Source organism: Cydia pomonella, chromosome 21, assembly GCF_033807575.1.
Source record: "Cydia pomonella isolate Wapato2018A chromosome 21, ilCydPomo1, whole genome shotgun sequence".
NCBI classification, from domain to species: Eukaryota; Metazoa; Arthropoda; class Insecta; order Lepidoptera; family Tortricidae; genus Cydia; species Cydia pomonella.
Genome location: NC_084723.1, coordinates 11,763,254 through 11,784,003, shown reverse-complemented (window position 1 = coordinate 11,784,003; position 20,750 = coordinate 11,763,254). Strand labels below are relative to the sequence as shown.

At 35.0% G+C, this 20,750-nt stretch overlaps 1 protein-coding gene across 2 annotated transcripts in view; it reads left to right on the top strand.

The window, feature by feature from the left end:
- Positions 1-20,750, top strand: part of LOC133529521 (mushroom body large-type Kenyon cell-specific protein 1) — a 320,655-nt gene that overhangs the window by 267,190 nt on the left and 32,715 nt on the right. For both annotated transcript variants that reach the window (XM_061867252.1, XM_061867253.1), the window contains 2 exons: positions 11,058-11,186; positions 17,239-17,345. In XM_061867252.1, coding sequence (XP_061723236.1) covers positions 11,058-11,186; positions 17,239-17,345 — 236 coding nt within the window. The remainder of the gene's footprint in view (positions 1-11,057; positions 11,187-17,238; positions 17,346-20,750) is intronic.

Genomic DNA, 20,750 nt, shown 5'->3' with positions numbered 1-20,750 from the left:
GAAACAGTATAAATAATACAACACATAAAGAAGAGGTAAACAACAGGCGGTCTTATCGCTAAAAAGCGATCTCTTCCATTACGTTTACATTATTTACATGGGCAGTGAGCTAATGAGATTGGCATTTGCAAACATATAATTCAATAAGTCAATTCATATATATATATATATATATATATATATTTAAAAAAAGTGTAATTGAATACGCGTGGCAGGCGTTATCAAATAAATAAATAAAACCCTCTTAAAAACAAAAATAATATTTCACTTAGCTTAGATCTAGCATAATTTTTATCTTTAATAAAGTAAGTTTTCCATTATTCATGCAGGTGTCGATTTTTCTGGAGACTCAAATAATAATTAAATTTTATTTGTTTTCGATGCTTAATTTAGACAATTATTAGTATTTATTTAATTTATATTATCTAAATTAGTTACTTACATCAAGGAGATCTTATAAATTTTATAGCCTTTATATTTATTTTGCACTATTTTCTCAGCTCGCGAATTCCTATGATCGTTAAATTCATATAATTATATAAATAATCGAAATAAAATAACTGCCACTACCATATTAGGACTTAAAGTCGATAAAGCATGTTTTAGTTATCAATTAGCATTTGATAAGAAATAATTAAAGGGAATATTTAACAAGGAAAATAGTTTTTGCTTCCGATAAATCCAACTTACGGAAATATCTAACAAGCTAAAAACCTTGTTATTCACCATTTAACTATTTGTTAATTAGTTGTTTTAATTTCCTGTGTTAGGTCTCAGTATGACGCAAGTTAGGTTGCCTAGGCTAGAATACTAGATGAGTAATGAATAAGCACATAAATTAGTTACAAGTTAATGTCAACGCTGTTCTAAAGTTCGAATAAAATTAATTTAAATATGAGTACTAAATACGTCAATTAGAATAGTTAACATAATTAAAGATAAGGTAACAACATATCTAAATACCTACATCAAGTATTGATACGAGTGGCTCTGTGAGATGTACTTACATCTCACAGAGCCACTCGTATCATCTCATGAACCCCCATAGATCTTTTATTCAATCTGCTCACAAAATTTCATAAAATTCGGTTGAAAAATACGACCTGTAGAGGCGAATATCCGGACCTACGAAAGCATTTTCGTCCAAGCTGAAACGAAGACCTTCGCTAACGCTCGGTCAACTAATATACGTTGAGGTTCATACGAACATTATTTTTAATTTTTAATTTTTGGTTTTTATTATGAAAATGGCGTTTTAAATCTTCTTCTTCCTCGCGTTGTCCCGGCATTTGCCACGGCTCATGGGAGCCTGGGGTCCGCTTGACGCTTGTCGTGTTTTAATTTAACGCCAACCGTTACCAATTTTCTATTTTTCTCACTTGTATCGTAATGTACTAAAGTTCAATTTTAGATTAAGTAAAAAAAATGGTTAAACTATATATGACACCAATTGAAAATAATTATTCAACTCCTAAACAGTACCGTCATATTCCGAAGAAACCTCTAATTATTATTTTGTTTATTTCTAATCTTATTCAGATATATTATGTTGTTAATATTCATAAAATTTCTTTAAATATTTTAATATTTAATTGTACCGTTTATACGTTTTTTTACTACATAATTTTTTTAAATATGAGCACTTACATATATAATACATAGATATACCGGGTGTAGGCTGTAACACGAGCAAAAAATTTAAATGTTGGCTGTACTTCTCAAACTAACCAACATTTGTTCAGCTACTTTTAAAAATGATGAAGTGTTTAGACTTCCTATTTATTATACAAAATAACTTACCTTCAATGTAGTGTCATCAGTAATACAAAGTCGATGTCAATCTCTTATTTTTAGATTAGTAGAGAAATCATCCACAGCGCAGGCTTCGTCAAAAGCATAGATACAAAACAGAATCCGCAACAAACTTCGTCCAATTTACATAAGTGAAAATCCGCCACAGGCTTCGTCATTAATGTAGGTACAACATAAAATCCGCAATAAGCTTTGTCCAAAAACCTAAAACTACCTACGATTCCCCGTTAATCCCCAAGACGACACGTACCCGGCGCAAAAGTTCCAAAAATACTGGCCGCATGTTATAGGCCACGCCCGATATACCCAAGTCAAAAACATTTCTTAATCTGCTCAATAAACTGTAAATACCTGTATCCACCTTTTTATATATTCGGCTTTGCAAAATGTAGATTGTAGAAGCACGAACAGTTAATTATCACATTATAATGTCGATCGCTAGTCATTTAGAATATTTTAATTAATACATGAATGTTTTCCTGTCAATAATCAAGCGGCCATTTTGTTTCCCTAACAAACAACCAGTTTGACTAGCAAATAAATATTATACCTATGATATTCTAGGTATAGGAATTACCTAGAATTAATTATAGCCTTGAGTTAAATTAAGTAAGATTTATAAATTCCGAGGCAGATCAAATTAAATAGGTATAACTAACTGATGATAGGTATATAATATTTTATGACTGCTTTAATTTTAATAATGAAGATTCAAATATGTATATCAAGGTCATTTAATTAAGGTAAAATGCTTCAAAACTCTATTGAAACAATTATTTTATTTTATTTTATTTTGATAGGCACAATAAGACAATGCAGGCAAACAACATTTTAAAATATTCCATACACTACCCACACCACGGAACAATTATTAAGCTAAGTACTTATTATCACTATAAAATCTTCTGTTAATAAAGGTAATAAAAGAATACAGTAAAACATAATAAACTCTTAGTACGATAACACTAGTTTACAAATTAAAATAAAAGTTATGTCCTTTCAATGAATTCCATATCAATGTATTTAGTAGTAATAACTAAACGCAAACATATATTTGTTTTATTTCTATCACGTCTATAAATCAAGTTCTTATAACATTTTATTTTCAAACTACTCATAAGTTGGTTTCGATTTTATTTTAAAATTTTGATGCTGTGCAGTGTTCAGTTAAATAAATATTTGTTTTAAAAATGTCAAAAAGGTTGTGTAAAGTACATTATCTGATCGTTTTTTTTTATGTTTGTGGTGAATTTATAATACCTAAAAAAGGATATCCCATAACGGAATCAAACTAGATAAAACTAGTGTAGCTTTTAAGCATTTATGCTCTATTTTCCCAATCTTTCTCAGGCTAAACTGAAAGAAGGTGTTTTTATCGGACCGCAAATCAACACTCTTAAAAGATGGGGTATTTGAAAACAGCCTTTCTGATATTGAGAGATCTGCTTGGAAATCACTACGACTTGTTATTCAAGAATTTTTAGGCAACAAAAAAATGAAAATTACCAACAGTTAGTTGCTGATTTATTACATAATTTTCAATGAATGGGTGTCAGCATGTCTCTAATAATTCATTTCCTTCACTCGCACCTCGATTTCTTCCCTGCGAACCTCGGACAAGTCAGCGATGAACATGGAGAGCGTTTTCATCAGGATTTGAAATTTTTTGAGCAAAATAATCAAGGATACTGGGACCAGGCCATGTTAGCTGATTATTGCTGGTCTGTTATTAGAGATACAGACACGAATAAATACAAGAAAAAAGCTAAGATAATTCACTTTAAATTTTTTGTTTGATATTTTTGTAAGCATTCTTTTTTGTAAAAAATTATCAAAAATAATAAATATCTTGGAAACATGACGTGTTAGATTTTTTTTATAATTTTTCTGAAACTCGGTGCACCTCGATAGTTAAGAAAAAAAAACGTTTCATTCAAAGGACAAAAACTTTGTAAACTAGTGTAATATAATAAGTATTTACTTACAATTTTGGGACAGCAAAACATTTTGAACTTAGGTAAAGAAACGTTCAAAATATCTAAATCAATATTTAATTATATAAACGACACATTCTAAAGACAGGCATTATTGGATACATTATTATTAGGAACCATAGGCAAGGCAAACAATTCTAGATTCCGTGTTCTTTTATTGAAACATAATCCATGAGGTTCCTGTCGAGACCACTATACACAATTTTATGAAGTGTAACCATATAAACAATATCGCGTATAATTTATTATTATTTGACAATATATAAATTGCTCTTAAACATGTTTAATATATTTTATAATAAATAATCAGTAATCACCCATCAATTATCGAAAAAATAAACTTACTTCGCCATTTTCTAACGTCCGTCCGCCAGCTGTTATTTGAACTTGGAACAAAAACCAGCCACATAATTTACCGGTCTCCAAATGGTAGGGTACACATTCTAATTCTAAACGGCCTCGGCCAATGGCGGCCGAGGACGCGCAAGATGGCGGTCGTGGGAACCGGTTAATGGGCCGTTTGAATTTAGAATAGTTTTTTTAACGCACAATAATTTTTGACAAAGTCGGTTGGCAGTGTGTCTAAATAATTGGCTTGAATGAACTGTGACGTTGAATAGACGTTTACGATTATAAATTATAACTTGAAAATTTAGTTAAATTTATTAAAAATCGGTGTTGTGCGTCGTCATAAATGTCATAATCATAATAATTCTATTGAATATATACGATCAAAACAATTCAAATGCAAATTTGAGGAAACCTATATTTAAAATTGGTAAAGTATTTTTTTTGCTCCAATTGCAATTGTGAACTCTTTTTTATGTCAATTTTTGGATCTATGTGCAACTGTGTTTTATTTTTATGTAAGTACACATTTTAGGGCCGAAAATGGTTTCAGTAGTGGGATAATGTCAGGTCTGCAAAAATAACCACTGTCGATCTGGCTAGCCGCCAAACGGTAGCAGACATATTTAGATTTTTTAAATATGATATTGATACTTATTATAATATAATCTGACCTTATCTAATCTCATTGCATTTTGTTTACACCTAGATATTGGTGCGAGAGTAACGCAATGACAGTAATATCACATCCAGTGCTTATTTTAAAAGTCAGAATACGCCTCCAGTTTGCATTGTTTCATTGTCGCGATACGACACCAGAGAGATTTCACTTTTATCGTGGAAACATTCCATCTTGGACTTAGATAGCCGATAAATTTATTATTATAATGATAATGTTTAAAAAGTATACAATAAGTTTAGGAACCCAGGATTGTACAGGAGCAGGGGACAGGGGCAGGAATACTAAACGCAAGCAATGGAATATTATCGGATCAAAAGGTGCAAGGGTTACCTACGATGGATGGTGATATAATATATTTTTAATAGCCATATTTTGTGTCCCTCTTCCGCCAGTCACCACGGTTGCCAGTTGCTGCAAAATGCGGTGAGGTCCCGTTATCTCTTATGGTCTGCCTCTGGCCCTGTGTCCGTTCGGTAGCCAATGTGGCCCACTGATCTGGGTGCTTTCGGCAGACGTGTTCCGAATGTCTACTACGATACCAGGGGGCCTACCGCGAAAATCGGAGTTAGTCAATTGCGAGCATTTTTCTTTGTCACTCTAATTTAGTCCTAGTGAGAGTAAAAGAGAAAGATCCCCGCAATTTGCGAATTTCGGTTTTCGCGGTTTAGGAGTGCAGGTCGGTGGATGGCGTTATACAAGTAATTAAATAAATAACACTTTTAAAAACCCTGTCATTATTACGCTGCTATAAAAAAAAAGTGGCTGTGACATAAACGGACAGACAGACGGACATGACGAATCTATAAGGGTTCCGTTTTTTGCCATTTGGCTACGGAACCCTAAAAAGTGGAACAATCATATTTGTACAGCATTTCCTGAAGTATTCAATCAGCATTTTAATAAGTACCTAACATAGGGCTGCCATCTCGAATTTCGCCAAACCCGGACAAAGATTCAAAAAAACCCGAACGTTTGGCGTAAATCGCATTTTTTTCCGGACGAGTCCGAAAATAATATTTTTAAAAAACAAGACCTTTAATTATACATGTAGTTTTAATGTGCTTCCTTACATGACAAGTGTCACTTCTTGACTTCTTCTTGTTTAAAATAACCCGTGCACCGTCTGGGCTATCAAAACCGCTGCCAAATTATCTTTGTCCAGTTCAAATGCGATTTACCTTAAAATGTTCAGATATAGAAGTTATTGTATCCGGCGGCAAAAGATTTAAAAAATGCTCTGAAAAATAATCAATGTCTTAAAACGCAGAAACAAAAGTAATATATATGTAAAAAACTTAATACATGCTTAAAAGACACACACAAACAAAACAAATGTCTATTCGAACACGTCACAACTATATACAACAGGTGACTTACTTAAGTTTTTAGGGTTCCGTAGCCAAATGGCAAAAAACGGAACCCTTATAGATTCGTCATGTCCGTCTGTCTGTCCGATTCTGTCACCGCCACTTTTTTCCGAAACTATAAGAGCTATACTGTTCAAACTTGGTAAGTAGATGTAATCTATGAACCGCATTACGATTTTTATACAAAAATAGAAAAAAAAAACAATAAATTTTGGGGGTTCCCCATACTTAGAACTGAAACTCAAAAAATCTTTTTTCATCAAACCCATACGTGTGGGGTATCTATGGATAGGTCTTCAAAAATGATATTTAGGTTCCTAATATCATTTTTTTCTAAAATAGTTTGCGCGAGAGACACTTCCAAAGTGAAAAAAAGTGTGTCCCCCCCCCCTGTAACTTCTAAAATAACAGAATGAAAAATCTAAAAAAAATATATGATATACATTACTATGCAAACTTCCACCGAAAATTGGTTTGAACGAGATCTAGTAAGTAGTTTTTTTAATACGTCATAAATGGTACGGAACCCTTCATGGGCGAGTCCGACTCGCACTTGGCCGCTTTTTTACCTATACGAAATAACTTACGCTTTTACTTTCCATGAAATGCTCCCAAAAACACTTAAGCCTTCCTATTTTGGACCCCAATTCATTTGACCAAATGTTATGCACTAGTAGCATTTAACAGCAACTTTCGTAACTGTTCACAGGTAGACCTTTTGCCATTGTAATAAGGTTTAAAAACGGTCAGTTGACAGTCTTGCTGTTAGAGGCGCTAGTTAATATTCAAGGTGGCCATGATTAGCGGGCCGGCAAGGTGAATGAGGCACGTCATATTATTGTATGTTGGCAACGGTACCGTTTAGCCTTTTTGAGTTCTAAAACATGGCTCTTAATTAGCCGGGCGTTTTCTACATGTTCCACTATGTTTACAAAATTCCATTCGTTATTTCGTGAACCATAGGTAAAACGTAAGCGTGGGTACCGAAAATATAGACTTACTATATTCCGAAATAGAAACGTCATATATTTACTTATATTACCTGTTTTCTTTAATATCTCATGGCTCTATTAATGTAAACCTACAAAAAAAATAGAAATCTGGACAAAATCAGATATCGCCATTTTTAATTACCTTGCAAAATGTTGAATTGGCAATTTCCGTAACCAGAATTTGAGTAGGTAAATATTTTTAAAATATTATATTATTATTTATACTTAATTTTTTTTTCTAATAAGTATAAAAATCCATCGCATGGCAATCACCGTTTTTTGTCGTATGTATAAGTAAGCTACTTTACATATCTATACTTATAGATAGAAGTTTGTATACTTTTGGTCTGCGGGCTAAGCACGCACAGTGTGACAAGAAGCCTCATTTTTAGAGATGTTCTGTTGATGGTCAAAACCGGTAGCCTAGACCAAAACAATGCTACGACTAAAGCTCCCGATTGCCAAATATTGCTAGTTTTTGAATAAAAAAATATTGAAAATCAACATCTTTTTAACCGGGTTTTTATACAAATATAAAAAACGGGTAAATTATAAGCTTTAGGTCAATATTTTTAAATAACTCAAATACAACTTTTTAAAGACTTCACTGACCAGTAATTGAAACACGCAATAAGTGAATCATTTCGAAGTTATTAATATTTTTTTAATATACATTTATATTTTTTTTCTCGGAAACTACTAGATATTATTTTCTGATTACTAAACATAAAAATAGCATTCTATTTCTCCTACAAGCTGTAAAAATTTGGGAATTGTATTGTGTGGACTATCAAAGTTATCAACAAAGTTAAGTTATATCCGGATTACCCGGTTTCAGGGTTGGCACTAACAAGTTAAAACAATTTATTTTTTAATGGGATACAATTTGTTATTTTGGCGTATTTATGATCATTGAGGTATAGTACTAGAGTCGGCATCTCTATCAAAATGTTTCCGCCCCTCAATGAAGTGCCGGAACTTCATTTTGTTTAGTACGTCTCCAGCTACTGGCGAGATGCCACGAATGTAACGAAAATTAAAAAAAATATTAAAAATGCCTTTGTGCGTTATGAAAATGTATTCTAATAGTATCAAGAAACATAATAAAAGCAATACAATAAAAATCCACTGCGAAAATATTCTTGTTTTAAGCTCATTTAGATTTCGAAACGTCACTTTAAACACTCGTGGTGATATGCCATTTTTACTTTTTACATTTCGCAGATATAAAACATAGCTACTAATGATTACCTACCTTATTGTTTGCAGAATATATACACAATAATGATATATTACTCTTTATATTGTAATTATTTGTAGTAATTTTCTAACATTTAAAGAGTATATTATGCTATAAGCGCGATTTTACCAAAATTGCTACGAGTACGAGAGTCAAATAGAAAGAGTTTTATAATTATTTTTATAAATTTTAATTTCGCCAGTGTCACGTATGTAAAAAAAATCAATACACTTTTAAGAAAATAAATACATTTAATCTTATTATATTATATTAGGTTAGACAATATTCAAATATGGCATCCCTTCACGCGTGTATTAGGATTTTGGAATCTTTACGCAAGTTAGGCTATAAAAACGAAGTGAAGCAGTAGCGCATAGCGCAAAATTTGGAAGAATACCGCCTCGTTAAAACAAGGGCAGAAAAAATACAGGAAGATATTCGGAATAAAATAGGAGTTTTAGTTGTGGCACCACAAACGATGGTAACACAGCACGTACCGTATTATGTTATGTGATAAGTACCGACATGTTTTTGCAGACATTATCGGCGTTGAGAAATGGCTGCTAGACGGACTATATACAATATTAGTCGATTTATCTAGTAGCTTTCCAATCGTCTCTCTCAAATTTGCTGACTTCTGCAAGCAGCTTGCTTACAATTACGCGGAAGAGCACCACTACCGCTGGCACCCTATGACTGTGACTGTACATAAAATCTTAGTCCACGGAGCCGCAATCATAGAAAACTCTTCTGTGCCAGTAGGGATGCTCTCGGAGCAAGCGGCAGAATCCCGGAATAAATTTTGGCGACATGATCGCGAATATCATACCCGTAAGTCAGATAGGATCAAAACTATGTTTGATCTTTTTCACAGGGCATTGGTATCTTCAGATCCAATCGTTTCTGCCCAACGCCAAAATCAAAGGCGAAAGATATTACGAAAACAACCACTTCCTGCCGCCGCATTAGCCTTGATGAAAGTACCGTTATTTGAACCCAATCAGAGTACGGCCTCTGAAACAAGTGATGAAAAAGATTGCGACAGACCCTGTGACGATTTTGAACTGTTAGAAGCCAAACTTGTAAATTTAACCGTCGAGGAATATTAAATATTTTACTTTCTTACACTACCTAATTTGTAGGTACCTAACTTGTTCTCATATCCGGATATTGTGTGACAACCCTAACAATACATTTAAACATGCCATAACTTCAATAGTCCATGGAATTAGTTAATGAAATATTTATAGCATATAGAAAAGCTAAGTAGCTTTCCGTTGTACAAAAATAACAAAATAATATGGTGGATTTTTCGAGAAAAAAAATAAAAACCAAAAATGACTAATTCGCTTCTAATACCGATATGAATGCTGTTAGCACTGTGCTGATTATTACGTTCCATAGTATTTTGATATTTCTAAAAGTTTTGTTTGAACTATTTTTTTATTATCGGTATCGTTCTCAGCGTATTTTGAGTTTTAGTCAATACCCGGGTACATTTTTCCTGACTTTCAAAAAATTATTTCTCATAAACTAGTAATATTTGGCAATCGGGAGCTTTAGTCGTAGCATTGTTTTGATCTAGGCTACCGGTTTTGACCATCAACAGAACATCTCCAAAAATGAGGCTTCTTGTCACACTGTGGCACGGTCAAAATTTTATCGCCAGTCACCATGCCTGTCACGTTCTAACAAGTATGTAAGTGCGAAATTGACAGACAGTGACAGGTGATAAAATGTAACCATGCTTCCTCCGCAGGAGTGTCAAAAATAAATGACTTGCTATAAATAAAGTAATTACGAGTATCTGAGTGTTTTCTTCTAAAAACGCAAAAGGTTATTATTGGTGTAATAAAGAATATTTACTTACTAATAGCAATTAGGATTCATAACCACCAAATCTCAAGATTTAACTGACTTTGACAGACAGAAGCCAGTACGACCTTAATCTGCAAATCAGAATTAATTACGATCAGAACTAAGGACATTTTGATTGGTTGGAAACGATCGGGTAATTTAATTGATGCTATTGTTGTTTCACGGTTTCTATTGACACTTATTCCGTTATTTGTCTCAATTATTAAACAATAGTTAATTTGTATACACCCGTCTTGTAGCCAGTAAACAAAAAATTACTTTAAATAAAAAATCTTGTCAAAAATTATCAATACTTTAGAAATAAAAGGTCATAAATCACAAGTAACCATCCTAAATCTTGTACTTTTTTTACAATCGCCATTCTTAGGTCGGAAGATGCCGTTTTTTTCGAAAAAAACTAAATACTTGAATAACTCGAAAACCATTGAATTTAGACCCTGGTTGACTGGGCTAAAACATTGTAAATAAGCTCTAGAATAACTCCTTCCAAGGAAAGGAATAGTTCGAATTACCAGTCGCTCAGACACAGTCAGAAAAAAAAGAGGCTCACTCCTTTTGCTCTACCGACCTTTCTGTAAGTGGAGTATCTGACAAACGCAAGAATTAGAAGTAATGAAAGAGCTTGTAGATGATCTTACTTGATAGACGGTCTTCTCCACCTTGATCTTAAATCGTCATTTAACCCACTTTATTGCCAGTTTTGATACCTAATTAGGTTTTTAAAACGCTGTTTGTTTGTTCCAGAGTCCGGCCTCCGAGTCCGACAGTAGTTCCGTGTCCGGCGCAAAGAGTCCGGCCGCTGCTCCCCCACAACTGCTGCAACACCTGCTACAGATGCAGCTGCAGGCGCAGAGTCCGCAGGCTATTGCACAGGTAAGCTTCTGGAAACTTGGAGGGTTGTATGAAGAGTCCGGCCTCTGAGTCAGACAGTAGTTCCGTCTCCGGCGCGGAGATTCCAGCCGCCGCTCGTCCTCAACTGCTGCAGCACCTGCTCCAGATGCAGCTGCAGGCGCAGAGTCTGCAGGCTATAGCAACTTTTTATGGTTCTTTGAATAACTTGGCTCTTGTGAAGTGCCCGGTCGCTGCTTCAACTAAAGTTCTGCAATACCTGGATGCAGACAAGAACGCAATGATTAAAGGCTATTCCACAGTCAGGCACGGCTAGAAACTTTGTCTCCTACCTCAGCTTTGATATGAAAACAAAAAACTATTAACAAATATTCACTTCACATCTGCCGCAATGTTTGTTACAAATATATCAAATTTGCTCATTATCCAAAAAAATTACATATTGTGGCAGCATGGTTCCATTTTTATCGCTTGTCACTATGCCTGTCACTTTCGCGCTTACAGTCTTACATACTTGTTAGAACTAGAACGTGACAGACATGGTGACAAATGATAAAGAGCCGACCATCTTAGCCCTACTGGTCTTCTCATACGTCAAACAAGCATTCTTTAATATTTTATGGCAAGGTTTTGTGACGTAGTTATTTGATCAGTTGCGCATTTCCCGCGCAATTAGCGTAGCGCGTATTGTTTTAAGCTATCATAGAATTGTGATCCAGTCATCTTGTGTCTTAGGAGGAAATAACACAGGATAAATGACGAAATAAAATCTAACAGGATGTTGTTTAGGTAAATTATGGTAAACTTGAAAACACGCCAGTCATTGTACGGCGTACATGTAAAATCCTTCACAGCAATCGTGTAACGAAAAATGTGTTTTTCTTTTCTCTCAGTGGGAAGGTTTGACGATGTGCCGTCCTGAGTGGCGCAGGCTGGTGCAGGGCAATGTGCGCGATTTCGAGGAGCAAAGTAAAGCTGACCTCGACGCTAAACGCGATGAGCTGAAAACGCGCCAGCCTGCGTCCATTCACTACCACTACGTGGCTGGTGTCCTCACGTGCCCTCAATGTGCACGGGGGTTCACCTCGAATATCGGCTACGTCAGCCATCTTCGGGCGCATGAGCGCCGAGCTAACTAGGAGTCGAAGTGGTCGCCATAGTCGAAATCGGCCGGAAGGGATCATCATTATTCAAAACTTGTCAAAAATCGATGAAAACCGCGGAGAGCACCTTAACATTGAGATAGTTTAAAAGAAATGAAAATTACCTAGTCAAACCTACGTTTAAAAATAGGTTGGTTTTAATTCACCAACTAGGTCCATATTCATGAAATTACTGACTCTTTGACCTCAATAAGACAATTTTGTGACAGGATAATTTTAAGGAAAACACACTGCTACGTATACATGAAAAACAAATAGTTTTACCTCAAAATGACACAATTGCGGTTTAAATGGGAAAAATACACGATAAAACTAATGTTGTACCTTTGACGTGCCGTTAGTTTGGTTTAAGCATTCGTCGAATGATATTCGAACGAGAACAATTTCAGAGTTCATTTAATATTTCATTGTTTTTTTAGTTTTAGTGGGACATTGTTTGAGTTTTTTGTGTTGTTTTGGATTATTTGAGTAAGGATTGCAGTTTTTGATGACGAAAGCAGACGAGGTATATACGTTACTTTATTTATTTTCTCTAAAGTTATCTTTCGAAAAATTGGTGTTAGTGATAATAATGTATAATTAATATATCTACAAATAATAAATATATCCATTTGGCATTGAAACTAGGTCCATGGGGTCCCAGCGCGAACAAAGTTTTTTGCAGAAATCGCGAAGCGTCTGGTTGACTTAACTGGTGATCGGAGAGCTGGCGGCTTCCTCGCACAACGTATCAGTATTGCGATACAACGAGGAAATGCCGCCAATATCCTTGGTACAATGCCTCAAGGGCCTATTTTAGATTTAAGCTAGTTAACACCACTCTATATATCAAATTATGTATACTGTTATTGTAAGTACAATTAATATATATAGGTATATATTCAATTACTTTAGCCATTTTGGCTGTGGCTTATAATAAGTACCTAATGATTTCAAAATAAAATCTCGACATACTTTTAAAGGCTCTAAGTAATATTGGAAAATATCAAAAGTGCTTGCCTAAAAAAATAAAAGTGTTAAAGGGACAAATAAAGTATTTATTAGACATAGGTAGGTAATACCTAAACTTTTTTTTGTTTATAAAAATAAAATTAAAAGTGTGTATGAAGTTTAAATATTTTATAAGTTTATATTGACTAGGTTTTGTTAGGTATATAAGTAAGTGGGTCAAAATTATTTTGTCTTTTTAATCATTGTCTTGTTTCTGACCACTCTGTCACGCTTGTATTTGTGTCTTCTATCAAATAAATTTATTTATTTATTTAATCTTTATTGCACAAAAGAAAACCTTATAGTAAAAAAGGCGGACTTAATGCCATGAGGCATTCTCTACCTCTATTATATATATTCTTCCTTCCTTCTCTTATTCTCTAATATATATATTATCAATATACTTTTGAATGTTTTTCATAGAAATACTTATACAGTGTGTATCTGTACCCCTAGTGTAAATTTAGTCGATAGCGAAACGTGACGTACGCGTTTGCGTTAAGTCTCATTTTGTATGGGTTTTTGAACAGCGCGCCAAGCGGGACGTCTTGGAAAATCAAAAATCTTATACAAAATGACACTTAACGCAAACGCGTACGTCACGTTTCGCTGTCGAAAATATTTACACTAGGGGTACTGAACGTAAAGCAATTACGTAAACCCGTTAATGTTTAGGTCATATTGAGCAACGTTTACTATGGGACCAACCTTGAAATCGCGAAAAAAATTTGGCAGTTTCATACATTTTACTGATCTGTTCCCCTAGTGTACATTTATTCGATAGTGAAACGTGACGCACGCGTTTGCGTTAAGTCTCATTTTGTATGGGATTTCGAGTTTCCAAAACGTCCCGCTTGACGCGCTGTTACTAAATCTCATACAAAATGATACTTAACGCAAACGCGTCCGTCACGTTTCGCTATCGAATAAATTTACACTAGGGGCACTGATGTTGTAATTTTCTATGGGAGAGTAATTTTTTTATTAGCGTATATTAAAGCGTATAATAGCGTTTATAAAAGTTGCTCATTATTACCTAAACATTAACGGGTTTGATTAATTGCTTGACGTTCAGATGTAGAGTTACAGCAAAAAAAAATATCACCCATACAATACTTTGTTTATATTTTTCCCGTATGATGTCCAATAACACATACATATATTATTAGAAACAGAAAAACAAGCGCAAACAAAGGTACCCCAAGAGACACGAGATGAGAATTGAAGCTTCACGAACAAATCGTATTGGAAACTGTAAATTGTAAATATGGTGAAAAAGTTCAATATTAGGTTTTGCTTACATTACATGTTGGATCACGAATTGAGTGTTGTTTTAAGGAAAGTTTCCATTAATATGCTGAATATTAAGTAATGTCACAAGGAAAAGGTTGTCAATAACATAATGTGCATCTAAATATGGATACAGAAACACAGGTCTAAAAATAAACTTTTCATATCTCATGCTTCCATTTTTTTTTGCATTTTACTACCGGTCCGGCCTAGTGGATAGTGACCCTGCCTATGAAGCCGATCGTCCTGGGTTAAAATCCCGCTAAGAGCATTTTACTTGTGTGATGAGCACAGATATTTGTTCCTGAGTCATGGATGTTTTCTATGTATTTAAGTATTTGTATATTATATACCCTCACTTCATCTCCAAGTTGTCTGAAGTGACAACGCCTGAAATCATCTTCGATGGAACTCACATTCCTTTATCGCCTACCGTCCGGAATTTAGGCATAGTCATTGATCAGACCATGTCCTGGGCTCCCCATGTGACTGAAACCAGTAGGAGACTCTTGGCTTTCCTGCACTCGCTTCGTCGTTTCCAAAGCTTCTTCCCTATTCACACAAAAGTAATGCTAGCACGTTCTCTTTTGATTCCACTTCTGGATTATGCAGATATCGCCGTGCTAGATCTCATTGAGGAACTGCTGGATAAGCTTCAACGTCTGCAAAATGTGTATATCAGATATATTTTTGGGTTACGAGAATTTGACCACATTTAGTCTTTCCGCTCCCAGCTCAAGTGGCTACCCATCCGTCGCCGTAGGGACATCCATATACTTTCCCTTCTCTTTAATTTAATTTATTTCTTTTAAATTCCCTATTTTCTCCTTCTTCCCCTACTTACCTGTCGGAAAGTTTTAAATTCTTAGCAGACGGCAGCGGGCACCGACTCCGCTCCAGCGCGAATCTCTCGCTATGTATCCCACCTCACGAACATCGATCCTATGGCAAGTCCTTCACGGTTTACTCTGTCAAATTATGGAATTCTTTACTATCTTCTCTTCGATAGTGTCCATCTAAAATTTAAAAAAGTTATGGCTTTGGGACGAAACTTAATTTAAAGGATGTGTGCGGTATTTTAGTTTTTGTATATATGTAATATATATTATAGAATATATACTTATGTATTTAGTTGTATATATGTGTATATATTTGTTGTAGGTCATATACCATTGCATGTATATTGTAGGTTGAAATAAATACCTTTTCTAATTATTATTTTTTTTGCGCCACTTTGTACAGTACGGATGTCTACCGTCTCCAATTCTCCCTCAATTGCTCAAAGGTTAACTGGAAGAGATCCCTTAAGGGGATAAGTTCGCCTTTGTATTTGTTGTGTTCGTGTTTTATTTCCTGTTTTGTTTTCATTTCTGTACAATAAAGAGTTTTACTACTACTTATATATAAGTATCGTTGTCTGAGTACCCACAATACCATCAGGCGGGCCGTAATTCGACACCCTTCCTTGGGTGAGGGTGTGAGAGGTCTCTTCCGCATCCCTGTAGGGCTAAGATGGTCGGTGTTTTATCATCTGTCACCATGCCTGTCACGTTCTAACAAGTATTTAAGTGCGAAAGTGACGCATGACATGACAAGTGATAAAAAGGCGACCATAATACCGCCGCTGCTTTGGAGACTGTGTCCATTTGCGCCCCACCGTGTGGGGCGGTCATTCGCCGTCGTTTTGGGGAGGACTGCGTGATCTGGTGTCGTCGTCGTTCTTGCAAAATACTTACAATAATGAGGCGAACCTTTTCGTCAATTTGGTTTCTGTTTCACTAGTCACACCTAAACCACAGAATAGTCATTTTGGCCGTGTCATTAGTATTGACAATGGATGAATGTTTAACGGTCAATTATTTCGGATTATTAGCGGTCGTCGTGGGTAGGGGAATTACTGTAACCTGAATTATTCTAGAGCACGTAAATATGCACGTAATTATATAAAACGAAATTAAAACTAAAAACTAATAAAATAAAATAAAATAAGTCCGCTTGTTGTTAGCTACCAATGTGTATATTTTATCAATTTCTGTATCTGTTTTTTATGTAGTGTGCAATAAAGAATTTTATTATTATTATTAAAATTCCAATAAGTTTAAAAACAGTTCGGGGTGCAACTTGATTTATGACGTCTTTTAATAGTTAAGGTAGGTACGACATATAAAATACAATACAATTGAGTATGAACAACTAAATTATAATTAAAAATAAGTATATATAAATACCCGCCTCAGAAAAGTTCCCTAGGTCCCCAGCAGAAGAGTACCCATGAGGCCTGCTACATTTCCCCGCTGTATGGCGATGCCTATTATTTGGCCTAGGAATACGCCAGCACAGTCTAACGTAGTCTTCTTTTGATTCTACGCTACTTCAAGGCCAGACTCCACTGCTTCACGGTGTTTGAGAGGCCAACAGTTAGGCCCGGATTTAGCGACCTAGGGCCCCTAGGCACTTTGTGTGGCATTTAGAATTTAGGTGGGGGCCTTCTCCATCTCAAAACCATTGCAAGGTTGCCTAGGCTCCAAGGCCCGGGCCTTGTGGGACTAGGCAAAATCGGCCCTGCCAGCAGTGACATCTCTCGAATAAATACGTTGTTGATAAATTAGTCTGACCATGTTTTCCGTTTCCAGCTGCAGCAGATGATCGCGACGCTGGCCGCGCTGGGCACGGGGCTGGTTCCGCCAGCGCTGTCGCAGGCGTGGCTGATGCAGCGGCTAGCTCCTCGGCTTCCTGACAGGTAACAAATCCTTTAAAGCTGCTTTGTTTTACGACTTTAAGTCCTTAGAATACAGAGGTAACAGGACTTACTCGCGTCGATAAGGTGCAATCTACTTAGCCAGATACACTACGAGTAGTCATGGTAGAAACTCGAATCTTTTAAGTCTATATTTGAAGAACGCGGCGCGTTTTTACGCGACTGAGCTTAAAAAACCTCAGTTTCTTTTAAGTCACTAGTTCAGTCCTTTATTGCATTTTTAAGCGCAACTTGAAAGGACTCAGTTAGTTTTATCTATATTAACAATGACCTAATCCATAATTTTCATGTGAAGAAAAAACTTTTGTACATAATTTGAGAGTTCTCTTCTTTACAAATGACTCAGGTCTCTAACAAGTTCATAAGAACTCAAGTTTCAACTAAATGATTCTGAGACTCTGATAAAACTGTGTCCAGACTTACAAGCAGAGGACTTAAAGTACCTACTTGAGTCATAACCAAACCTAACTCCGAAACACAAGTCACGTGGGTGACACAAACCTACGAGACTGTTGCTGTGTTGCTATTGCTGTTGTATTGTTGTTGCTAGTGCTCGTAAACTATGTAGATACTTATTATTATTGATCACTCTCTCGCTCCCTGAATGCCATGAAAACTTCAATTTTAATTTATTACACCATGTACAATAATTTAAAGATTTTTAAACATATACAACGTACATACGAGTAGAATTAAACAACGGTACAGTTTTGACGTTTAATCTGAGCTAAGACTCAAATTTTACCTAAACAAAAAGATGCTAGGATTGAGTCGCTAGCCTTCACCTACCATTATGATGGTATCCACTTATATAATCTTCAAGCAAATATATCAAAATATATCAAAACAATTCAAAAGTAGCTAACATCGTGCGATCCCAAGGTAACTAGCACAATAAACAATAGTTTAGGCTATTATATACTGATTTATAGGGAAGAAATTAGAAGCCGATAGTATGGTATTTACTTCAATGCCATTCGAACGGCCCCACGTTATCGTTCCAAACGTCGTAACAGTTTAAACATAAGCAAGGTACTTAAGATCTTTTTAGAAGTATGAGATGAAGATTATATGCCTTTCGGAAAACGGTAGGTATCGATAATGGGAACAATCGATTTAAATTGTTTATTATATAGCCGTTTGCCCTAAGGTACGTGATTTGTCTGAATCGAGTGAATTGATGAGAGATGAATGAACTTGTATTGTATTGCTGATATTTCAAATTTATTATATAATTGGTTAGGTGCCTATTCGAAATTGCAATTTATGTTAATTATTTAGCAGAAATCAAATAATATTCAAAGGGTAAAAGTGATGAAACAGATTCATTAACATAGGAATATAAATTAAGGAACCCATTCGACTTGCTGCAAAGTCGGCGATACCGACAACCTTAGTAAGATCTCTTACTTGACAATGATTAGTCTAAAAATATTTTCACAATTACCTAAATGTAGTTTAAATACCTAAAGTTAAAAACTAGGTGAAGGAAAAAACTCTATAAACATCTGGAATCTTCTATAAAACGTATGTCTTAAAAATATTCCAAATCATCATAAAAAAAAAACAATCTAATAAACATAGAAAAATAAACATACGGTCGAAATGACAACCTCCTCTTTTTTGAAGTCGATTAAAATTATTCCTTTATTTTTTTTTCATTTACATTAAAAAAAAATACTGTTTAATTTTATTTCTTTTCCTGTTTCAGTTCTTTTTCAGCCATCTTGTTTTATAAGCACAATTCTGGCATTAACTTTCGATTCCAACTGGCCTTTTAGAAGTACCCTGGACGCGTCTGACCTTTGTAAAGAACGCTTACCGTCACTCACTCCTTATGTAGCTTCAGTAAATATGTATCCAGAACTTCAAGAGTTTTATGTAATTTTAGGCTTTAAGTGCTTCGTAGTTAGGAGTAGTTATTGTGTGTACGGGATGGACTTAGGTCACTTTAGTTTTTATGTACTGAAATGGATAGCGCTTTGGTTGTGTCGAGGGTTATATGGCATATAATGTATTAAATCGTAGTTTTAAAGGTACTGATTGTCTACAGGCTGCTCTTAAACAGTGTACGGTTTTGATATATAGGTTTTTTCTTAGGTACTTGCCTACATCCTACATATAGGTATTTTTGATATCAACTACATAATATTAAGAATTACTTAACTATAATTAATGTTTAAGAATTATTTTTAGAAATAGCAAAGCAGTAAAATCGATCCATCAAAGCCGAAAGTGAATTCAAATTATCTATTACCCAAAACATAAAATTAATGGAGTTATTCATTAACTGCGAAGACCTGTAAAGTCTAACAAGTCCCTGATGATCGTTTGTTCTTATCCATCACTTTGACTATGTGTTTGTTAAAAAAATGAAAGTATCATTTTATTCCTAGCTCCCATCCTGTTTCGCGTGTAGTGTACTCAAATGTACTAAGAGCAGGGAATAGTTCGGTCTAAAACAGCGGAGGGAATTGCGTCTTTTTGACTTTAGTACATGTACTACACAAGCCTAATAACGAAGGTTTACTAAGTTTTATAAATACGGTGGTAAATGTACAGTACCCCTAGTGTAAATTTAGTCGATAGCGAGACGTGACGTACGCGTTTGCGTTAAGTCTCATTTTGTATGGGTTTTTGAACAGCGCGCCAAGCGGGACGTTTTGGAAAGTCAAAAATCTCATACAAAATGACACTTAACGCAAACGCGTACGTCACGTTTCGCTGTCGAAAATATTTACACTAGGGGTACTGTTCCATAGAGTTCCATTAGACAGAACGGCCCCCTGAAAGCGGTGTATACTCGTAAGAAATGACGCCCCAGTTTATGACAGTCGCAATAAAGTTTCGATATCACGTATTCCTCTCGACCTTCGCACGTCGTTCCTAACGATGCGAACCGGGATATCGTGGCAATACGATATTCTGCTTTATTCTAATAGCAATAACTTATCCTATACATCGATATACAGTGTACTTACACTGATATTTTTTTTACTTCATTAAAGAATATAATTTTGAAGAAAATGATATTCTTGAGTCAAGAGAATCAATTCTTGAGCCATGAAATTAATCTTGATGTGAGTAAATTTTTCATGGGTCAAGAATTAATTCTCATGACTCAAGAACATTATTTAAAATGGTATTCTTGGTTTCGAATGTTTTTCTCTTGATTTCTCTCAAGTTAATTTTTTTATCAGTGTAGCAAGACAAACCCAGAAATACCACGTAGGTGCCCAATCCCACTTCTCAGGAATGCTTTTTTTCAAAAATTAAAAAAGTAATCATTTTCAAACAAAAGTTTTTTTTCAATAATCGACAAAAAAGAAACATACTGTAATCGACAACAAAATTAATCATTGGCAGTGTTTTTGAGAATTTGTTCGA